Source organism: Camelina sativa, chromosome 6 (assembly GCF_030686135.1).
Source record: "Camelina sativa cultivar CO46 ecotype springtype chromosome 6, ASM3068613v1".
In the NCBI taxonomy this organism is placed as follows: domain Eukaryota; kingdom Viridiplantae; phylum Streptophyta; class Magnoliopsida; order Brassicales; family Brassicaceae; genus Camelina; species Camelina sativa.
The window spans coordinates 20776175-20796472 of record NC_141885.1 but is presented as its reverse complement, the minus strand read 5'-3'; the positions used below and the strand labels follow the sequence as shown (position 1 = coordinate 20796472).

Below are 20298 nucleotides of genomic sequence, written 5' to 3'. Positions count from 1 at the left end.
CGTAATTTTCAAACCCAAAACATGGTTTTGTCAACAGTAACCATTTGCTTTATGTTGGCAAATTACTAAGATGCACGTTGATTTCTTTCTTATTTTTAAAATTATGATTAACCCATGACGTTTCGATTCGTTCTTTCTTGATATAAAAAGCTATGAAAAACAAAGAAATAATTATAAAGGTGTGTTTCTTGGCGATCTCCAAAGTTGACTCTTCAAATCCAAATCGTTAAGACCTAATTAAAGAACTGGACCTCAACTTCCAAATCCAGTGGTGATAATAATCAATGCAACAACTTCTAGATCTTAATTTTCCAAACAACAAAAACGAGAAGAAGCAAATTTTTAATAAATAAATTAGTATATACAAGTCTGTTAAAGCATCATTACCTTGACCATTACACATTTTGATTTTTATAAAGCAAATATTTATATATTCGTTATTGTACTTCATGACTTCATGTGCCTGATCTGATTCATATTATATACCTCCTCCCCTGCTACTTGCTTGCTTGAAAGATCACCAACAAACTTTTATACCCAGAAAGAAAAAAAAGATCATTCATCAACGATAAGTCAATCACCAAACCATGATGAAGAAGAAGAAACAGAGCAGATCCCAATCTTCTACTAAGAAAACTCTTGAACCATCCTCGGATTCATCACCTTCACCAAGACTGCTCTCCATTATCCGTTCTAAGGTGTGACTACTTCTCTCTCTCTTTATCATCTTCTTCTGTCTCTTCGAAATCTTTGATTCTTCCTATTGCAGGTTACTCGGGTTCTGGATTTGAGCTGATATTCTTGTTTTTCTGTTTTGTTCTTTGTAGTTGGCAAGTGGTAAAGACTTGAAGCATATGTTCCGAGGCATGAGGAGTAAACCCGTTCCCGGATTATCTTCTCAGTCTAGAATCGTGAGATGTCCCGAGTGCCACAAACTTCTCCAAGAACCTTTAGATGCGACTTCCTACCAATGTGGTGGATGCGACTCGATTCTTCATGGTACGATAGCCTTCTTATCTCTCTACACACGTTTACAGGTAACCAACCTCATGCATAAGTGTTTTCCGTTTCTTATGTTCTTTCTTTGAATGCAGCAAAACGTTTGGAACTGGAAGGCAATGATAACACAAACACTATTCCCAACGCTCTTCTTTCTTCTCAAAACCATAGTTTAAGTACCGAGGTAGAATCTGCAGAAGGTGGTAGTAGAACTCCAGTGAGGAGTATTCAACGGGAGTACAATTCAAGGGCATCACCTTCTGTTGAAAGGGGGTATCATTCAGAAACTGTTAACAAGCATAAGACTTCCGATATCCACAGAGAATGGATGAGAATGGCTGATGAGTTCAGTGTGACTGGTAATTCTGATGCGTTTGCTTCAGCAAGAAGCTCTCCGTATAACTCACGCAGCAGTACCTCGCAATGGAAACAACATGAAGGAAGATACGAAGACCCACCTCGGGTTCCTTTCTATCCAGCAAGTCCTTCCCCTTCTTCTGCATATGAATATGGCTACAGTAGTCCTTTTCACGGGTCTCACGTTTCTGCATCAGAGCAGTCTTATTATCATCATCAACCAAACCAGTTCAAGCAATATGGAAGAGAAGGCTCGTTTCAAGAATCTTCTGTTGCCTCACCTACCCGTTTTCCGGGTGAGACATCTAATGGAAAGTACTATCCCCGGTCTTCGCAGGCTCAGCGGCACGAACTTCAGTATCATAATCTATATGAATCCAGTAACTCTACAACCCCGATTCGTTCTGTGTACTCTGAGAGTAGTTATCAAGCAGCTGCAGCCCCACATCGTTCCACATACTCTAAGCATTCCGTAGGGATTTCTAAGAGTGACACTAGTAGTGAGAAGAGCTCTCGCAGGGACAAGAAACGGTATGTCAGAGAAAGGAATCCTGTGGTGAAGCACCATATTCTTCCTTCAGCTGGTGGTGCGCCTTTTGCTACTTGTTCCTATTGCTTGGAACTTCTACAGCTTCCTCAGGTGTCTCCCCAAGGAAAACATAAGAGATATCAAGTGAGATGTGGCAGTTGTTCCGGTATACTTAAGTTCTCTCTTCGAGGGAAAACAGATGCCGTCCTGGATTCACCTAGCTTTCTGGATTCTGGCATGGGTTTTGCTGATGAGACTGTTACTAATCACCAGGATTCAGCTTCAAAAGGTCATGAAGAGATTTATCCAGATGGAAGTTATCTGCGGTGTTTAGACGACGATTATGGAGATATAATCTGCAAAAGCACCGATGCTGTTTTATTGAGCCGAAGTCAGGAAGCATTTGAGGATAAGGGCATTAAAGAAGACATAAAGAACATATCTAGCATTTTTTTAGATTCAAAATTGGAGGCATTGCAGCCTCATCTGAAACCTTTGGTGAACCACAGATTAGGAAAGCAACAACCTGCATCAAGTGATACTATTGCAGAGACTTCAAGGAATCATCTAGAGCAATCTCAGGAAGCTCATTCAGAAAAGTCAAGCGAGATGGATAATAACATTATTGAAAGAGTCAATTGCAATTTAGAAGAGTCTGAATATGAGAACAATGAACATATTAAGCCAGAAGAGGTAGTTGGAGAAGGATCAGGTGAGTCCCTGGAGGTTCCAGAATACAAGAACGAAAGGATGAGTGAAACAAGAGAACAAGCTGAGAGAGTTGCAGAGAGACCGATATCTCATTGTAAGGAACTTCTAAACAAGAATGAATACGTCTATGAAACATGCGTACTGTCTAAGGATACCAGAGACACTCACGAGTTTGAATGGGAGGAGACTCAAAAAAATGAAGAATGTGGAGACGAACATACATGGGAAGAGAACATGGGAGACAAACCGTGGATGCATTTGGGGAAATCACAGTATATTGGGGATTCAATCAATGACAGCAGCTTACGCAATAGTGAAACATTTGAGGATACATCAGTCAAGGAAGATATTGAGCACATCTCAAACATATATCCAGATGCAATGTCAACTACACCACAGTCTTCCCTGAAATCTTTGGTGAACGATAATGCCCAATTATGTGAAGCTATAGTCACAATATCCAGGATCCATGAGGAGCAGTCCAAGCATAAGTATGAGAATTTTAAAGAAAGACAAGAGTTGGAAATGAATATCAGTGACAGAATCAGGTGTGAGTTAGAGGGGTCTAGAGACACGACAAACGAAACTCTTGAGCTGAACAAGGTGGGCGAAGATGGATCTATTGTTTCTCTCGAGAAGGCGAGTGGGGCAGGTGAAGAGGGACTGTTATCTCATCAAATGGAGTCTCCAAACGAGAATTTAGAAACTTCCTATGGAACACTAGAAACAGTTTATCTAGAAGGAAGCGGATTTGTAGGTGAAAGAACGTGGGAAGAGATAATGGAAGATAGAGCGGGGTTGCATTTGGAGGAATATGAAAGCATACCAGTTTGCATGCATGATTATGAGCTAGAGACAATACTTGAACCAGACGAGGATCCTGATGAAAGATCAGGATCCGATTCACAAAGTTCCTTCAACGAAAATGGAGGATCAGAAGAGAGAGTCATGCTTCATGATTCTCAAGATGCTATAATAGAGCACTCCCAGTATGAGTGTGAGAGCTCAAGCGAAAGACAAGAGTTGAGTAACACCGTTTTTGACATAGTCAGGTCTGAATATGAGACAAATGAAACGCTTGGGCAAAACAAGATTGTTGGAGATGGATCTGTTGTTTCGGTGTCCCATGAGGAGGGGCCCTGGCTAGTGGATGAGAACAAAACCGAAGCGCTAAAAGATGGTGTTATGGTGAAAGATGGACCATCGCTGCACTTGGAGAAATGTGAAAACGAATCAATGAAAGTGGAGGAAACACTTGAATGGACTTCAGAAAGAGCTCCAACATTTCGTCTGCATGAATCTGAGCTAGGGGCAATGCTGGAAATTGACGACGATGCTGATGGCAGATCACAAAATAGTTCAAGGAGCTCCTTCAGTGACCATGATCTTTCAAAAGAAAGACAGTTGTTCAATGTGGAGGAGCCCCAGCTGGTGATTGATGGCAGAACAGAACCGCTACAAGTAGGCGAAATGGCAAAAGATACAGTATCACTGGACTTGGAGGAGTATGAAAATGAATCAATGAAAGTAGATGAGACATTTGAATGGACTCCAGGGAGAACTTTGACATTTCGTCGCCACGAATGTGAGGTAGGGACAAAGAATGAACCAGACGCAGATGATATATTCAGGCTCAGTCTTGACGGCGCACTTGAACAAGAGAGGATGATATTGATGGCTCATGATAAGCAAGAAAATCCATGGAACACCTTTAAAAAATGTGATGCTGACGAAGATTTACCAGCATTTAGTTCAAGGGTGTCTTCAGAGGACTATAAATCTCCAAGTAAAATGGCAGAACTAGATAGTGAAGGTGAGGAGGAGATATCAAGAGACCAGCTAGAGCATTTTCAGAAAGAGACCGGGAAGTCAAGACTAACCTCTGAACCATATGCTCACATCCACAGCATAACAGAGCCTTCTGAAATAGTGGGTTTGCGTCATGCGTTATACCAAACGCAAAATTCACCTCTACGGTCGCCTCTCACGTCACCAATTCATACTCCCATTGGTTCTCCACTGCATTACCTGATGGCTTCACAAATCCGTTCTCCAATAACTTCAACAATAAACTCCCACATAGTTTCACCACTTCGTTCCCCCATTATCTCATCTGGTTCACTATCTGATGTATTGTTCCTCAGCAAAAACGTTGATGACAAGAAAACAGAAAAGCATTCTTCCACGGTTTCTTAGTTTTTCCCCCCATGCTTCAAGGCTTTACCTGCAATGCAAAACAGTGTGTACATTGTTTCAATTTTGTTTTCAGAGTGATTGGATTACATGTAAGGTTTCTTACATATGATTAAAAAAAAATCAATTTATTGAGTAGATAAATCTGGTTTTTAACAGAATTTGTGCTGATTCGAGACTCATTAAATAAAGTGGAATTGACTCTACATAACCACTTTACTCAACAACTAAAATTACTTGAGTTCATACATTGCAAAACATAAGAGAAATCATAACATGCAGCACAAAACAAGGCAAACACAAATAATTTGCTGCATTGGGTGATCAAAACCATTGAAACCAGCACTACAAAGAAAGAGATACAAAGTTCAGATCATATGAACATAAAAGCTGCTCCTACATGATATATCCAAGTGAGCAGGCATCACTAAGTCCAGTGTTACTCTCTTCTGCTTGTGCGAATTTAAGAAAATAAATAAATAATTACCGTTTATGGAAAACTTGAATTATTATACCACATTGATCCATGTGCTCTTATAATGCTAATGATCTCTCCTTTGCTTCCATTGTCTTCAAAGAGACAAAACAAAAACAGCAGAATCGACAAGAAATTTTTTATGGCTCTATACTAGAATACACTGAGAAAAAAATAAGTAAAGTTTCAATCTTTACCCCAGTACACACTGAAACGAAAACTCAAAGGTGGTCACTTTCTTACCTTTTAAGAGAGACGACTTCGGAAATGCTCCGACCCATTCTCAGACATAACCAGTAAAACCCAATGGAAACGGGGAAAAAAAATCGAATCTTGTTTGTGCTATGTTCAAAGTACATTGTTGCTTCTCCTGCCATCTCAGCTTTCGATCTCTCCGTAACGAATATGCCCAAATCTCTTTCAGAGGAAAGCAAGACATCGTTTTTCACACTTCATGACATTCTGTAGACACAACACACTCTTAAAATACGTGCCGTTTTGAGTAATTACCACACTTCTCTATACCATTCGACATATACATACTTGAAAAACGTGCCGTTTTGAATCATCATTACGCTTCGTACCATTTTAGCTACACACTCTTGAACAACGTGACGTTTTTAAGCAATGTGATGTAAAAACCCTCTTTCTCCAACTTGTCCTGCTTCTTCATTACTCAAATGGTATATGATCTCATATTCTCATGGATTCTAGTTGGGAAACTCAGTCAACATTATGCAAAAAATATACATGTGACTACATCATATGATCATATCACATACAGCAAACTATTATCATATGAACGTCTACAACATATTAATGTATAATTAAATACATTGTTCTTTGACTAGACCGTGACATGGTCCCATGACTCCCCCATCTATAAACGTTTTTATGATTATGAACACATCTTCACGGACTGCAAAAGAGGTCAAAAGACTACTCATATAAAGGGTTTAAAACAAACAAAGCAAAACCAAATCAGATCACCCATTGTATTTTTTTTTTCTGTTTCGTTTCCGTACAAGTGTTTAGTGTGTAAAGTGGTAGAGATTTACTCAACAATTTATTGAAGTGTTTACATAAATTTTTTGGGAGTATCTTTAACTTTCCCTAGCTAAACTACAATAATATCATCATTCTTTGGAAAAAAATATGAAAAACGAACTTCAGTAATATTTGAAGAAATCTGAAGTAATTAGAAATTTAATCAGGGTCATGCATGCTTTCCATAGCAAAAACATGGTTACTATTAAAAGATTTTTTAAACTGCAAACAAAAAAAAAGAAGAAAAAAAAAACAGTGAGAACCACAGGTAATAAATGTCAAGATTTATGTTACGATTTGAGAGAGAGATCAAATCTAAAGGGAGATTGTGACTGTCCTCAAGGGGGAAGAGAGAGACAAAGAGTGATCATTGTGGAAGCAAGCTTTTGAATTTTCATTGTAAATTATGTTTCTCTCTTCCCCCAAAAAAAACAAATATTTTGATTCTTTTTCCAATAGGAACTTTCTCATTGTAGATATGAAATATGAAGCTTCCCCATTATTTCCTTTGTTTTATTTCCCCTTTTGATCTCACAGAACTATTTTGGTGAAAAAAAAATTGTTTCAAGGGTTGTACAATTATTGGTACCAGCATAGTAAGCATACGATACCCACTCACTCCTCTTTGCAATAATTCTCTTTTACACATCACAATCAACTGTACATTATTTTGATTCATGCACCGTTCTAGCTAAATAAAACACAAAAGTTGAGCACTGTATAACATTACTAAACCATTTAACTTTCGAATGATTATTTTATTCACTCTAATCCAATTACTATCCAATTCATGATTCAGCAATTTGTTTATTACCACGGCACTTATGCAACTTCTACGACTTCAAACGCACCTTTTTTTACCGACTCTGCGATTTGAATATTTTGTTCATAAACTAAAACAGCTGTTTTAGAGTATATAGTCAATCTATTCCTATAAATATGTCAGAAACCCCTTAAGCATCTTATGTTGGGTCTAAATGGTAGTATAAAATTTGAGCTCTTGAGGTAATGTTATGGTCTGATTTTTGGTTACATCATTTACACAAATAGAAAACTTAGAAAAAGTTGAGGAATTCTAGTAAACATCATTTGGTTGTAGTATACATATTTGATATTTATATAATGTCATAAACTTTTAACAAATAGTACAACGTTGTACTGTAGTATCCATGTCTAACTTGCTACGCGGGTGTTGGCTTGTAGTATGAATAATTATCATAGCTATGTCTATTGGACCCCTTATTAAATGGTATTTTGGATACATATATAGACATTAATAGTTGCCTACACAACTTGATGACTTTTACTATCATTATTGTCGTTGTTATACTTCGATCCATTTGAAGATATGTATAAAGCATTCATATTTCTCGAGTGCATTATATGTATGTTATGTATAAAACATTATAGTCTTTGGTTTAAGTAGATGGTGTGTTATTTTAAAAAGAAAAAAAAAATCTAACAAATATCCAATTTTTTTGATAATTTGATTCTTTTTTTTAATTGAAAATTCAAAACTATTTTAAAGTGATTTATCATTAACTAAAAATAAACATCCAACAAAAACTACAGCCATTGAATCTGTTAGAAGAAAAATCGTGATAGAGATGCGTCGTGGTTCATGGTTGCCCCATTTGTTAGATATTCACTTATCTTCTTTTAACAATACAATTTCCTACGATTTATGATAAAATGATAAAATCGAGATTTATCATTATTTTGCAATGCAATCCTATAGTGTTTTAGATTATACCACTAACACCATTAGTAATTTGAAAACAAAATTCTGATTCTAAGCTCAAAAAAATGTATTATATAAAGAAAACACTACCGATTTTATACTTTCAAAATGCATATACTCTTATTTTATAATTTCCTGCATATAGCCCACCTTCCAAAAACAGAAGATAGGTTACCATCCACAGGTTTTTGAAAACCGATAGTTAGGCAAGTTGCTAATGGAGGATACTCAAATAACTAATTCTGAAAGGACAGCTAATTAATCTTCAGATTTGATTAAGCAAAAACTTGATTATGATATATTTTTAATCATTCTATTATTGTTTATACCCTTGTCAACACCTCTTCACCCATTGACTTTTTTCTTACATCATCCCTTGAAAATTATTCCTGTGACTAATACGCAATTGGTCAGAGACTAATTCTTATTCGATAGACAATGCATTATGAGTAAAAAAGACTAATTAGAAGAAATGCCGGCCTATTAAGTTTGATTAATATATAAAACTATATTACAGCGACTTAGGATATGTGAATTAATAAATGTATTTGCGATTTGCCAACTGGATTACATAATAAATTTTGCTACAGAACCAACCTTTTGAATTTAATGAAAATGTTGAGACACAACAACTAGACTTTACGCCATTAATAACACAGGTCTCATTTATGAACCTGCGAACAAATCTTGTCAGTAGTTTATTGGTTTCTGCCCTTCTGGAGGTGTAATAAGCCGTGGTAGCTAACAACACCCAAAATAACTAAAACCAAACTCTTATCCTAAAATTTGTCTTTTAGTATCCCTTTTATCAGAAAAAAAATATTCTTAATAGTAATAACCTCTGTTCAGGATTTAATTGTGTTCTGAAATTGATTTATCTTTTGATCCTAGCTCAAATGATGTCTTAAACTTCATTATAGGAGATTGTCTCAAAATCATGACGTTGAAAAAGTCGGCAATAGATTACACACTAATATATTTCCGTAAATAAAAATTATGGACTAAAAATCAATAAAAAAAAACGGTTACCATTTTAGTCATGTCAAACATGTCCTATATAAATATCACCGATCGTTAGTTTAAACTTGGTTAGAAGAGAGTGAGTGTGCACTAGACCAACTAGGACATCTCTGACAATAAGCGAGGAGTACCCATATACGTGTACGTATATGATACATGGAAATAGTGAGCGAGGGCCATTGAGTTTGAAAAGTATTGAAAATATTTATCTTCTACTAAAATTAAGCCAAATAATAAAAAGATGATATATATGAAAAATACGTATGATGCCTAACTGTACCTTTTCGACGAAACGGAACAGAGTGATTCGAGTGAGAGACGACATATTAATACTTTTCAACAATACATTGTGTTGTTATCATTATAGAATGTATTGAATTTAAGTCTACTATAAGATAGAAGAGTTTCTAGAAAAAACAATTGGGTAGAAAAGTTTAGTTTTGATACGCCATATTTTCTAGTAGTCAAATGAGATGTTTAGTTAACTTAGTCTAATTATATATGTTTATGATATATAAAAAGTTAATTAGTCGTACTGGAGGGCAAATGAGAGCTAGAGATCCAATTTACTTTCTACTCATGTAATTTCTCATTCTCAACGTAATCAATCGAACTTAGATAAGCCTCTCTGCTCCAATATCCATCACTCAATTATTTTATGTCAAAGCAATTCGTTTAGGACTCGTCTGAACGTAATCTATTTGAACTAGGTAGGTCTATTTAGGGAGTATACATCTCGGTAATAGCTGATAAGGACCTATCTGTATGTCGTTTTGAATTTTTGGTATGCAAAACTACTATTCAAAATACCGTATCTTCGGCAAATAGAAAAATAGATCATAAAATTTGGATATCAAATCTGATACGACCCCTAATTCAATTCACTACATCACTCTGTTTAAACTTTTACTAAATCAGTAAAAATAGAAAAGGAAGGTTTGAACTTTGAACGGATATTTTCTAGATTCTTTTATTAGTCTAATTCGGTCCAAAAGTTACCCGATTAGAGAAACACATTGAATGATCCTAAGTAAGTATGGATTACAGCAATATTCTATATTCCATTCTCATTGAGTGATGAAATGACATCATGACCACTACATCATCGAGCTTACGTCAGGAAGCTCCACAAGCAAAAAAAAAAGGGTGGATAAGTTCAAGTTCCATCTCATTTCCTCGCACATCTATCTCTATCTTCCTTCTCATTTCCTCACATCTTCCTCCCTCTCTCTCTCTCCAAAAAAAAAAATAAAAATCAAAGAAACCCAACAAAAAAACAAACGCATCATTACAAATCTTTTTTTCCACCTTATATTTACACACACTTCTCTTCTTTCCCTTTAATCATACAAACCACACCAAGAGAGAAAGAAAGAAAAAAACCACCAAAAACTTCCTAAAAATAAACAAATGGATACTAACAAAGCAATAAAGCTTAAAGTTATGAACTACCACCTCGTTGAAGGCCATGAGTTCGCCACTAAGCTTCAGCAACTCCTCTCTCAACCCGGGTCGGGTCAGGGTTCAGCGGAAGATTTAGCGGCTAAAATCTTAGAGACTTTTAACAAGGCCATCTCCATTCTTGATTCCGTCGAACCCCTCTCCTCCTCCTCCTCCTCTCTTGCCGCCGTTGAGGGCTCTCAAAATGCTTCATGCGACAACGACGGCAAGTTTGAAGATTCCGGAGATAGTCGGAAAAGATTGGGACCCGTTAAGGGTAAAAGAGGATGCTACAAAAGAAAGTAAGTTTCACATTTCTTTTCCCAAAAGATCATCAAGGATTTAATTACTGTTTTTGTTAGTCACAAACAAACAAAATATTTAGCTTTGGTTGCAAGAATCATAAGTAGGTTAAGAGCCATATGATTAATAATTTTTTCATTAATATTATGAGCAGGAAGAGATCCGAGACGTGGACTAAACAGTCGCCTATACTTGAGGACACATATTCTTGGAGGAAATATGGACAGAAGGAGATTCTTAATGCCAAATTCCCAAGGTCCTTTTTACCCCTATGTACATAGTTGTTTATCACATATATTCGTATGTGACATGTTGCCGGGTATTCTTAAACATGGACCGCAATTATATCTACCATCAATGTGGGTCTGAGCTTAATTGGTTGTAGCATATAATAAATTTTGGCCTAAATTATTTTTTCTTTAATTTATGTTTTGCAGAAGTTACTTTAGGTGCACACACAAGTACACTCAAGGGTGCAAGGCAACAAAGCAAGTACAGAAGGTGGAGCTCGAACCAAAGATGTTCAGCATCACATACATGGGAAGCCACACGTGCAACACCAACTCAGCAATACCCATGGTCAAGGCTTGTGATAATCATCATGATGAGATCACCATGGATATGGAAGAGCACAAGAGTCCTAGTCTGACGACCTCGATGAAGGAGGAGGAAGAGAATCATCGTCCTCATGGTTCGTCCACGGAGAATAACTTGGTGTGGCCTGACATAGTGTTCGAAGAGGATCATCATCATCATCATCAGGCCATTTACGTTAGTGGGGACACTAGTACATCTATCAATGTTTTGGGTTCTCATCAGGAGCTCATGATGTTTGGAGCTGGCGGCGATTTCGAGTTCAGCGACAATGAGCACTACGCTATCTTCAATTCATGTTCGAATCTATCTTGAGTTTACACTACTATAGACTAAGGCCATGAGTTAATCATTAGGCTTGTAGAGTGGAAAACGCATATATATTTTGTCCTCGTCTCCAATGGGTGTCTCTGTAGTTTGTAATGTACATATAGTAGTATAAATAACAATCCTTCTCTTTTGCAATACGCTGTCGAATTAGTTAGACGTAAGACGACGTCTACTGAGTAGTACTGACTATAAAATTTTAGCCGCTACTATCTGTAGCAACATTCCCCTCTATTATCATCTTTTTGTAAACATTCCCTATTTTCCCCCTCTAATCAATGCATCAATAATAAATATTCTCTCCGTTTTTTCAAAATATTATTTTGACATTTGAAGAAAATTTTAAACTATACATACTATTACTAAAAATTAATAATAACTGAAATCTAATAAAAAGTAGTTTCGGACTAAAATTAAATTTAAAAATAATTAAAAATATATATATGAAAATATTAAATGATATTTTTGTGAAACAAAAAAGAAAACTCTAAAATAATATTTATTTTGTAAAACGGAGAAAATAAATAATCGTTATGATACATATATAATTACAATTTACAAATGTGTACTAACATATATACCACGTCGGGTTTATGATCTTTTATTCTACGAAGTATATACATTTATAGAGGTGAGAAAATTTAAGAGAAAATGCATATAGAAACTGTTCTCTGCCTATTACGCGAGGGTAACATCTCAGCAGACTGCAACGACTCGACGTCTATATATACTGATGACTACATAAATTTCAGCCACTCTATTTGTAGCAACATTCCCCTCTATTACTATATCAGTATATCTTTGTAAACATTCCCAAGCCCTTAAATACTTAGAGCATTTCCATCAGACATATTTGACAGAGGATCAGAAGAATAAAAAATTAAAAAAAAAAGTGGAGAGATAAATAGAAAGTGTCTCTGATGAGAACAATTAAGACACAACGTCTATAATTGTCATCATTTGATTGGTTTGACATACTAAAATATAATTAAATAACTAAATTAAATTAAAAATATTATTATTTAATTATTTGGACATCCAAATGGCTATATAATCGATGTAGATGCCCTTAAAGCAAAAGCATTGTATACTTTTCACAAAAGTCTCAAACTTAAAATATATATATATATATATATATATATATATATAATATAATAAATTTTATTATGAACTCTCATAATAAAAAATTATTATTTTATATATTATTAATTATTTTGTTAGTAAGAAACTTGGTTAGAGACTAACGGATGCACATAATCTAAGTTCTAATTTATGCACTAATAACAAATTATTTGATCGTTATGATATACATACATAATTACAAGTATATACATATATAACAACTAGGGTTTTAGGATTTTTTGTTTACAAGTATTACTGCTAAATAGTCAGGAAAATAAGAGAAAAATGCATATAGGACTGTTCACTGCCTTTTACGCGAGGGCTTAAACATCTCTCAAGTAGCGACTACATGTGTACAAAATACAACTCGACGAATTGGTCCTTTTCTATTCTTTGTTTTGCTATATCTTTTGTATTATCGGGTGGGTAATAATATAAAAGGAAACATTACATTAAAAAGTGTCCCTATTATTTAGGGATAAGTGTCGTGTTCTCTTAATAAAAAGACAAAAAAAAATATTGGACAAAGGGACAAAAAGCGGACGAGACACAAGACATGAGACAAGTGACACAGAAAGAAATGAAACACTCCCTTTGGTTTTTGATTCACTGCTTGCAACACAACAAAAGAAAAACCCCAACAAGCTTCTCATCACATTCTGAAACTTGTGATTTTTATAGTATATACGATAGAATGAAAGTATATATTTACTGTAAGGACTTGTTTGGGGGGGGGGGGGGGGGGGGGGGGGGGGGGGGGGGGAAACAACGTTTATTACACGGAACTATACTGGATTTTTATGATGAAAGCTTTGTTTCTAGCTAGTTTCTTGAAACTCTTTGATATGTTATCATTATGATTTTAAAGATGCAACGAAATCGAATGAATACTTTTACCGAATAAATATACATACATTTAAACTATATGAAATATTTTCATGGAAAATAAAAAACTTACAAAAAGTTATATTTTCAAATATTTTCATAATCTTTGTCACTAATCTTCGTAGCAAATATTTGGTAAAGTAATTAAGCGTTTTGTGAATCTGATCAAAACTACTGTAAATTATGATGATATTTTCGATATAATAACTTATTTCTAAAACTAAGCAACTATATGTCTCAAGTCTTACTCTTATCACACCACTTAATTAAAAGGTTTTTCTATATGGATTTCGTTCTTCATCCTATATTTAAACATTATTTAAAGGATCTAATGATAAAAAAAAAAAAAAACATTAATTAAACCTTAACGAAACAAAAATAAACATAATTAAACATAACAGTTTTAAACTTAGATTCTTAAAAAGCTTAATTAACTAGGACCGGAGGACATGTCGTATCTCTGCGAAGGTGAATTCCACGTGTCGCCATCACCATCATCTCCAGGAACGAGGCAATGATGGTTAAAGTAGGGTTCACCCAATAATGGAACAACGGAGTCCATGTTGCCAATCATAGCTTCGGTCAAGTTAACGATGGCGGGTACGTTGGCAGTTGTTGTGGTGGCATGTGCTGATGAGATCGGGAAATTGGTTAAGTGGCACGTGTGTGAACTACGGTAAGTGACACGGAACGTATACGGATCTTCGTCGAGCCGTTGCACTTGCTTCTTCGCCGGGCACTTGTATAGTTTCTGATGGGTGCCCCTATAGTACGCCCTACAAATTTTGGTGTTTAGTATTATAAAAAGTTGTAACTCCGAGTAACTATTAAGTACTAATTAGTAACTAGATATAGGACATATAAAAATTTGATTAATCCAACTGAAACAGTAACAATTTTCAGTATAAACTTAAACAAAATTTAATTAGGTTAAATAAAAATATTTAAAAGACTATTTATTAGTTCTGTTCAATATATACCATACAAGGTTTTATGTTTATCCAACACGAAAACCTAATCGAATCGAATACAAATGTTCTCCGTGCGTTCATCAAATCCAAAACAATTATTTTGTTGGTCCAATTACAAATATCATGCGATGAATCCAAACAACAACACAACAACGATATAAATACAAACTACTTGAGTATATGTCCAAATCAAATTCTATTTCGGTTAAACAAAAAATATATATAAAGAAACTAATTTAATTGGCCAGCATAAAAATAAAATAAAAAAATGTGCAAATTTTTTTCGTAGGTTAATTAGCATAACGACCCCATGTCTCTGGATCAAATGATACAAAAGATAAACTGAAGTTGCTCTATAAAACCTTTTTTTGTAATGTTAATGGTCTTTCAATGAAACCATTTTCAAAACATAAAAAGTGGTAATAAATTAAGGGCAATAAACGAATGTACAACTACGTAAGCAATAAACCATCATTAGTGTTTATGAATTATTATAATTTACCGGGGAAATGTAGAACCGAGAATTTCCTTCTGACCGTATTTACGCCAAGTGTAATTGTCGTCCGGCGGGATCTCCATCCTCCCCACCGCCGCCACCAGCACCGTTTCTTCTTCTCCTATAATCCTCCTATGCATTAATTTCACATTAATAACACATATATACAAATAACAATTTACACATGCGTACATACATTAATAAATGTTAATTTGTAATAATTTACCTTTTTTGATGCCTTGGCCTCGAGGTGTCAATAGCCTCTACTGTCCGCATCACAGGGCACCTTAACCAGTGGTCCTGCGTCAAAGCCGGTTCTGTCTGCATCGTCATATCCATCATTCGAACCGGTTCCTGTTGAGGCAAAGAGTTCCTCCACGCTAGTAGGATTGTAAGCCGCTCGTTTGCGTCTCCGAATAAAGTGGAGATCGAGCCGAGAGAACTAGATAAATCTGATTCTGGCGGCTCTTGTGACGATAAGCTGAACTCAAGCTCCTTAACCAGATTGATACCGTTGAAGATCATTGTCATTATCTCCTCCATCGTTCGATTATGCCTTTTTATATATATATTTATTTACTCACACTACAAACATACGTACTACTTCTTTTTACCTTCGTGATCTCTGATCTGTTTTGTGTGTAGATATGAGACATCTCTACACTTGTATATCATAACACGTAAAGAAAGGTTGGATCTTATGTTGATTCCCTTTTGAAAAAATCAAAGATTGTGAAATATTTCAGAATGCGACGTACGTAATACAGTCTCCAATCATATAATTACCTTCGTCTTTAATCTCTTTTTTTTTTTTGTGTGTGTGTGTGTTGACATATTGACCATGGATTAATTAAACTAAATCTTTACTCCATAACAAACACGTTGGTAATATTTATTTCTAGATACTTTTATGGATGTGAAAAAAGAAGATAAAAGGACTATGTTCTCTTTTTGGTTAACGAAGGTGTGAGAGTATGTTTTCTATCGTCCGACAAATTAATTTAACTTTTTGGGAGGGTAAGTGTTTTGATAAACACGATAGGAGAAAGAAGCAGTCACATTGACTAAGTCATGGTCTTCTTTTCAATATTGATATACATAGGTTTTCCTTTTTTTCAACGTTAATTAAAAAGGCGATCTTGGAGAAGTCTAGGCAAAAGACTTGCGATTTCAAGGTTGAAATAATTGGCTGATCAAAAAATTACAGTTGAAACAATTGAATACCTAAAAAGAAGAGAGATTGACACAAGTTAAAAAAATATAACCAAAATATGTGAGTGACTCTTCTTCTTTTTTCTCTTGCGGGGTGGAACTAATTTGATATATCTACTTCAATCACATGATCGTTGATAGAACCAGACTTGTACCGTTCACATATAAAAATATCTCTTTACATGGTCTGTCTAGATATTATCTGAACCATCTACAAAGAAGTGGAGTAGAATATTGTACTTAAGTATCTGCAGTGGTGGCAACGCCACTTACACTAAAGATATCAAAGTGTATAGGTTATGATGGTGTCTCCAATTCCATTGGTTTCTTGTGAGAATAAATTCTTACTATGACATATGAATGAGTTGTTTCTCTGGCTATTGAATTTTGAGTTTTATGTCAATAAAACAAAAACAATTAATCCAGTTGATTCCCAATACGCAGACTTAATGGGCCCAAAACGTTTTAAACGACGGCCCAAAAAGGCTAAAGTCCCATTAATTATTTCCCTTTATCGAAACATCACGACGTCTCTCTCGCATACATAAAAACCACACGAAGTTCATTGATAATTTAAACTTTCTGATAAAAGTATTATGACTAAAATAGAAGGAGACATTATGAAGAGGAAGTGATTTAGGATGTCGTTATGATGTCTACAGTAATTTGCTAGCAAACGAGCCCGACCAAAGCATTTGGGGGCCATACGAATCAAGAAAAAAATATAACCATAGTTTTCATAGTATAAAACTATAGACTAAAAACAAAATTTAGTTAACAAAACTTTTACAGTATTTTAAAATCACAATACTACAATAATGTCCTAAAAGAATGTAACAACACTTTATTTTCTACCTAGTTCTATAAGCTGCTTATTTTTTTTTATAATAATTTAATTAAGTAAACATTGTCTAAAAGTATAAATGATGCTTTATTTTCTTCTTAATCTATTCTTTGAATCCTAAAATTCCTAACTTTAAGCCACGCCATGATATACTGGCTATGAAAAAAAAATTTATTTGTATCTTATTTCTCTTCCTCTATTTTTCTATCTTCCAAGTTTTGTTTTTGTTTTTACAACTAGCTTGATTCTTTCTCACGGTGTGTTTTGATATAATTTTTTAATAACACAATTACGCATTCTAATTCTAGATAAATAAATGTGACTAATTTTGGTAAACCAAACCAAACTGAACCAATCCAAATTGAAACTGAACCCAATTTAAACCAAACATAACTACACCAAACCAGTTTGAGTTTGACTAGAACTCTCTTAAAACCGAAGGAAACCTGAAAAAAAACTCATTCTAGTTTTCTTCTCAGATTGAGTGTTTATTCTGATTTATACTTGTGTCAAACTAGGTAAATTTTAGTATATTTTAATTTATTAATATTCTGATATATACGATATCTTTTTTTTTTATACCAAATATTATAATTCAAAAAATAAAGATATATATGCATATGCCGTATATAAGAACCCCCGCCCTAGTTGTTCTTCCTAAATTATCAATTTATTTCTTAAAACGAAACAGAGGAGAGGAGATGAAGAGAGGACGTGAGGAGAATAGCTACGAGAACTCACCATCGCCAACACGACTTCGTCATGGCGTAGTAATCGATATAGCTCTGGATGTGACTGTGGAGATACTAAAAAAGCTCCCGGTGAAATCTCTAGTGAGGTTCCAATGTGTTTCGAAGCAATGGTCATCCATTATCGGCAGGCGTAGAGATTTCATAGACTCGATCGTGGCTCGGTCTTTGACTCAACCTCCGCGTGATGCCCATGTCTTATGCAAGCACGCTGTACACCGCTACAAGGATTGTTTCATAGCCTTCTCGTCTAATACTTGCCCTCGGAATATTGACAAAGTATCATCAGTACTACGAATCCCTGGTAATATGAGGCAATACGTCCGCGGCTTGATTTTTTGTTGGTCAAACAAGAGTAATGAGGCAGCTATATATAATCCTACCACAAGGCAGTCCTTTTACTTACCAGATACGAAACCCTACGACATGGCCTCTTGCTTCTTCGGATACGACCCTTTCGAGAATCAATACAAAGCATTGTTCATACCGCTAAACCATATGGAGGAGGCTTGTAAAATTTTCACGTTGGGAGATCCCACGGCTAAGGAGTGGAGAACAATCCAAGGCGTTGGATATCACTTTCCAATGGCAAGTGTAGTTTCGATCAACGGGAGTATTCATTACCTAGCATGGGATCATGATGACGATAGTGCTTCTAAATTTAAACTGATGAGTTTTGATTTAAGGCGTGAGAAATTTTACCATGTCGAGGCTCCAAAAACATTGATGGATCACGTTTCGACTCTGATAAATTACCAAGGGAAGTTAGGATTCGTGTGCTGCGAAAAATACATGGAAATTTGGGTTATGGTGGGTGTCGAGAAAAAGACGAAAGGATGGTCGAGGATTTTCTTTTACGAGATGGAGGGTTTCCAGAAATGGCACATCTCAGGTGCTACTCGTGGTGGTGAGATTGCTTTTGTCGATGAGTCATACCTCTATGATGACTATTCGTGTCTCCTTTACTATGACCCGAAGCGAAACAGTATGAGGTACGTTAAGCTCGAAGGCTTATATCCAGACAACAAATATTACATGCCAACTATAATGTGGACTGTTCCAGACCATGTCGAGAACACATTAGCCTTGAATGGTTGGTCAGTAGGCTCTGGACCGGACTAAAGTAGAACAATATAGTGTTTGTTTTAGACTATTTCGTTAATTTTTTTTTCTTTGCAGAGCGAAGGTCCAATCTTCTAATTTCTTGTTAATATTGTTTTTAGATTTTTTTTTGTTTGTTTAAAAAGGACTACTTTTGTTTGAAATGTTATATAACTATTCGGGAGAAAATAATAATTAACAATAAATTAATTTGAAACTATTGTTTTCTATTATTTCTTGGGGAAGATAAAACAATTATGTTATGATACCATTTTTTTTTAGTACATATGTTTTTAAGATAGTCAAACTGTACTTATAGAATACTATTAAATAGAAATTTGAATTGTGTATTTAATACATTATATATGATTATTGAATATAATATGAGTTATATATATATATATATTTGAAAATCTTCTATATTTTTAAATTAGTCTATCATAAATTAATTTGGTTTCAGTTTTTACTTTAAAAGTAAAAAACCATTTTCTATTTTTATTTGGTTTCAATTTGTTATATTTTTTAGTTGGGTGATTAGTATTTTATTTTTAGGTTATATGATGTATGATTTCATTATGAAATATATTAGATGCTAAAACTAAAAAGTGGAAGGAAAATATTTTTGTAATAATGTTGAAATTGAAAAAAACAAACTAAACAACAATTATCTTTTTTTAACAAACTATAAACCATATAAGATACAAATAAAATAAAGTTAAATAAAAAATAGAATGTTAAATTTGTAATTAATAAAAAAATGACATTTGTCACAAAAGTAGGGTGTCAGATGTCACATTATCATGCAAAGTTAGAAAAAACCTTCTCTTATTATATAAGATTATTTTTTTGGTCAAACAGGTATATATTATCTAATGTTCTAGACAGTAGAACCTCTATAAATTAATACTCGATAAATTAATAACCTCTATAAATTAATAAATTTCTTCGGCTCCAAGTTGGGACTAGTGTAATTTAAGACATTATTTGATAAAAGAATAAATTAATAATTTTTTTGAAAATCCTATGTAAAAATATGGTCCCATCAATATCATAAATTAATAATCAAATAAACTAGTATATATATATATATATATATATATATCTAAGAAATATATATATATCTAAGAAAATCTAGTGAATTATGAATCTATTGTTGTTTGTTTGTTCTTGATTTTACATTCT

General features: G+C 34.5%; 3 protein-coding genes, 1 long non-coding RNA gene and 1 pseudogene across 6 annotated transcripts; 3 read left to right on the top strand and 2 right to left on the bottom strand.

Moving 5' to 3' along the window:
• Positions 1-326: 326 nt before the first annotated feature.
• On the bottom strand, positions 327-5726 carry LOC104791939 (uncharacterized). 3 transcript variants are annotated; one of them, XR_002038631.2, is made up of 4 exons: positions 5508-5696; positions 5277-5359; positions 4477-4820; positions 327-2241 (listed from the first exon to the last, which is right to left on the bottom strand). It is a non-coding gene; the product is annotated as an uncharacterized LOC104791939 (long non-coding RNA). The 3 variants fall into 3 exon arrangements; XR_768975.2 differs by having other exon boundaries at positions 5277-5427; positions 5508-5665; XR_015559697.1 differs by lacking the exon at positions 5277-5359 and having other exon boundaries at positions 5508-5726.
• Positions 460-4933, top strand: LOC104791938 (uncharacterized). The gene is made up of 3 exons (XM_019246841.2): positions 460-698; positions 828-999; positions 1095-4933. The coding sequence occupies exons 1-3, from the start codon at positions 588-590 to the stop codon at positions 4790-4792; spliced, it is 3981 nt and encodes a 1326-aa protein (XP_019102386.1). The 5' UTR covers positions 460-587; the 3' UTR covers positions 4793-4933.
• A 4524-nt stretch (positions 5727-10250) lies between the features above and the next one.
• Positions 10251-11874, top strand: LOC104791936 (putative WRKY transcription factor 70). The gene is made up of 3 exons (XM_010517945.3): positions 10251-10814; positions 10970-11071; positions 11253-11874. Exons 1-3 carry the CDS (start codon positions 10483-10485, stop codon positions 11722-11724), a joined length of 906 nt encoding a protein of 301 aa, XP_010516247.1. The 5' UTR covers positions 10251-10482; the 3' UTR covers positions 11725-11874.
• Positions 11875-14005: 2131 nt separating this feature from the next.
• On the bottom strand, positions 14006-15891 carry LOC104791935 (WRKY transcription factor 55-like). Its single transcript, XM_010517943.2, has 3 exons — positions 15437-15891; positions 15217-15342; positions 14006-14519 (listed from the first exon to the last, which is right to left on the bottom strand). The coding sequence occupies exons 1-3, from the start codon at positions 15751-15753 to the stop codon at positions 14174-14176; spliced, it is 789 nt and encodes a 262-aa protein (XP_010516245.1). The 5' UTR covers positions 15754-15891; the 3' UTR covers positions 14006-14173.
• Positions 15892-17967: 2076 nt separating this feature from the next.
• Positions 17968-19137, top strand: LOC104699162 (putative F-box protein At1g32420 pseudogene; annotated as a pseudogene).
• The last annotated feature ends 1161 nt before the right edge of the window (positions 19138-20298 follow it).

What these genes read in the sequence shown, in the direction of transcription:
- LOC104791938 (XM_019246841.2), top strand. Translation starts at nt 588, where the DNA reads ATGATGAAGAAGAAGAAACAGAGCAGATCCCAATCTTCTACTAAGAAA. An exon ending in TCTCCATTATCCGTTCTAAG is followed by an intron (nt 699 to 827) that starts GTGTGACTACTT and finishes TGTTCTTTGTAG; the next exon opens with TTGGCAAGTGGTAAAGACTT. An exon ending in ATGCGACTCGATTCTTCATG is followed by an intron (nt 1,000 to 1,094) that starts GTACGATAGCCT and finishes CTTTGAATGCAG; the next exon opens with CAAAACGTTTGGAACTGGAA.
- LOC104791936 (XM_010517945.3), top strand. Translation starts at nt 10,483, where the DNA reads ATGGATACTAACAAAGCAATAAAGCTTAAAGTTATGAACTACCACCTC. An exon ending in AGAGGATGCTACAAAAGAAA is followed by an intron (nt 10,815 to 10,969) that starts GTAAGTTTCACA and finishes TATTATGAGCAG; the next exon opens with GAAGAGATCCGAGACGTGGA. An exon ending in CTTAATGCCAAATTCCCAAG is followed by an intron (nt 11,072 to 11,252) that starts GTCCTTTTTACC and finishes TATGTTTTGCAG; the next exon opens with AAGTTACTTTAGGTGCACAC.
- LOC104791935 (XM_010517943.2), bottom strand. Translation starts at nt 15,753, where the DNA reads ATGGAGGAGATAATGACAATGATCTTCAACGGTATCAATCTGGTTAAG. An exon ending in AGGCCAAGGCATCAAAAAAG is followed by an intron (nt 15,343 to 15,436) that starts GTAAATTATTAC and finishes ATTAATGCATAG; the next exon opens with GAGGATTATAGGAGAAGAAG. An exon ending in CTCGGTTCTACATTTCCCCG is followed by an intron (nt 14,520 to 15,216) that starts GTAAATTATAAT and finishes CAAAATTTGTAG; the next exon opens with GGCGTACTATAGGGGCACCC.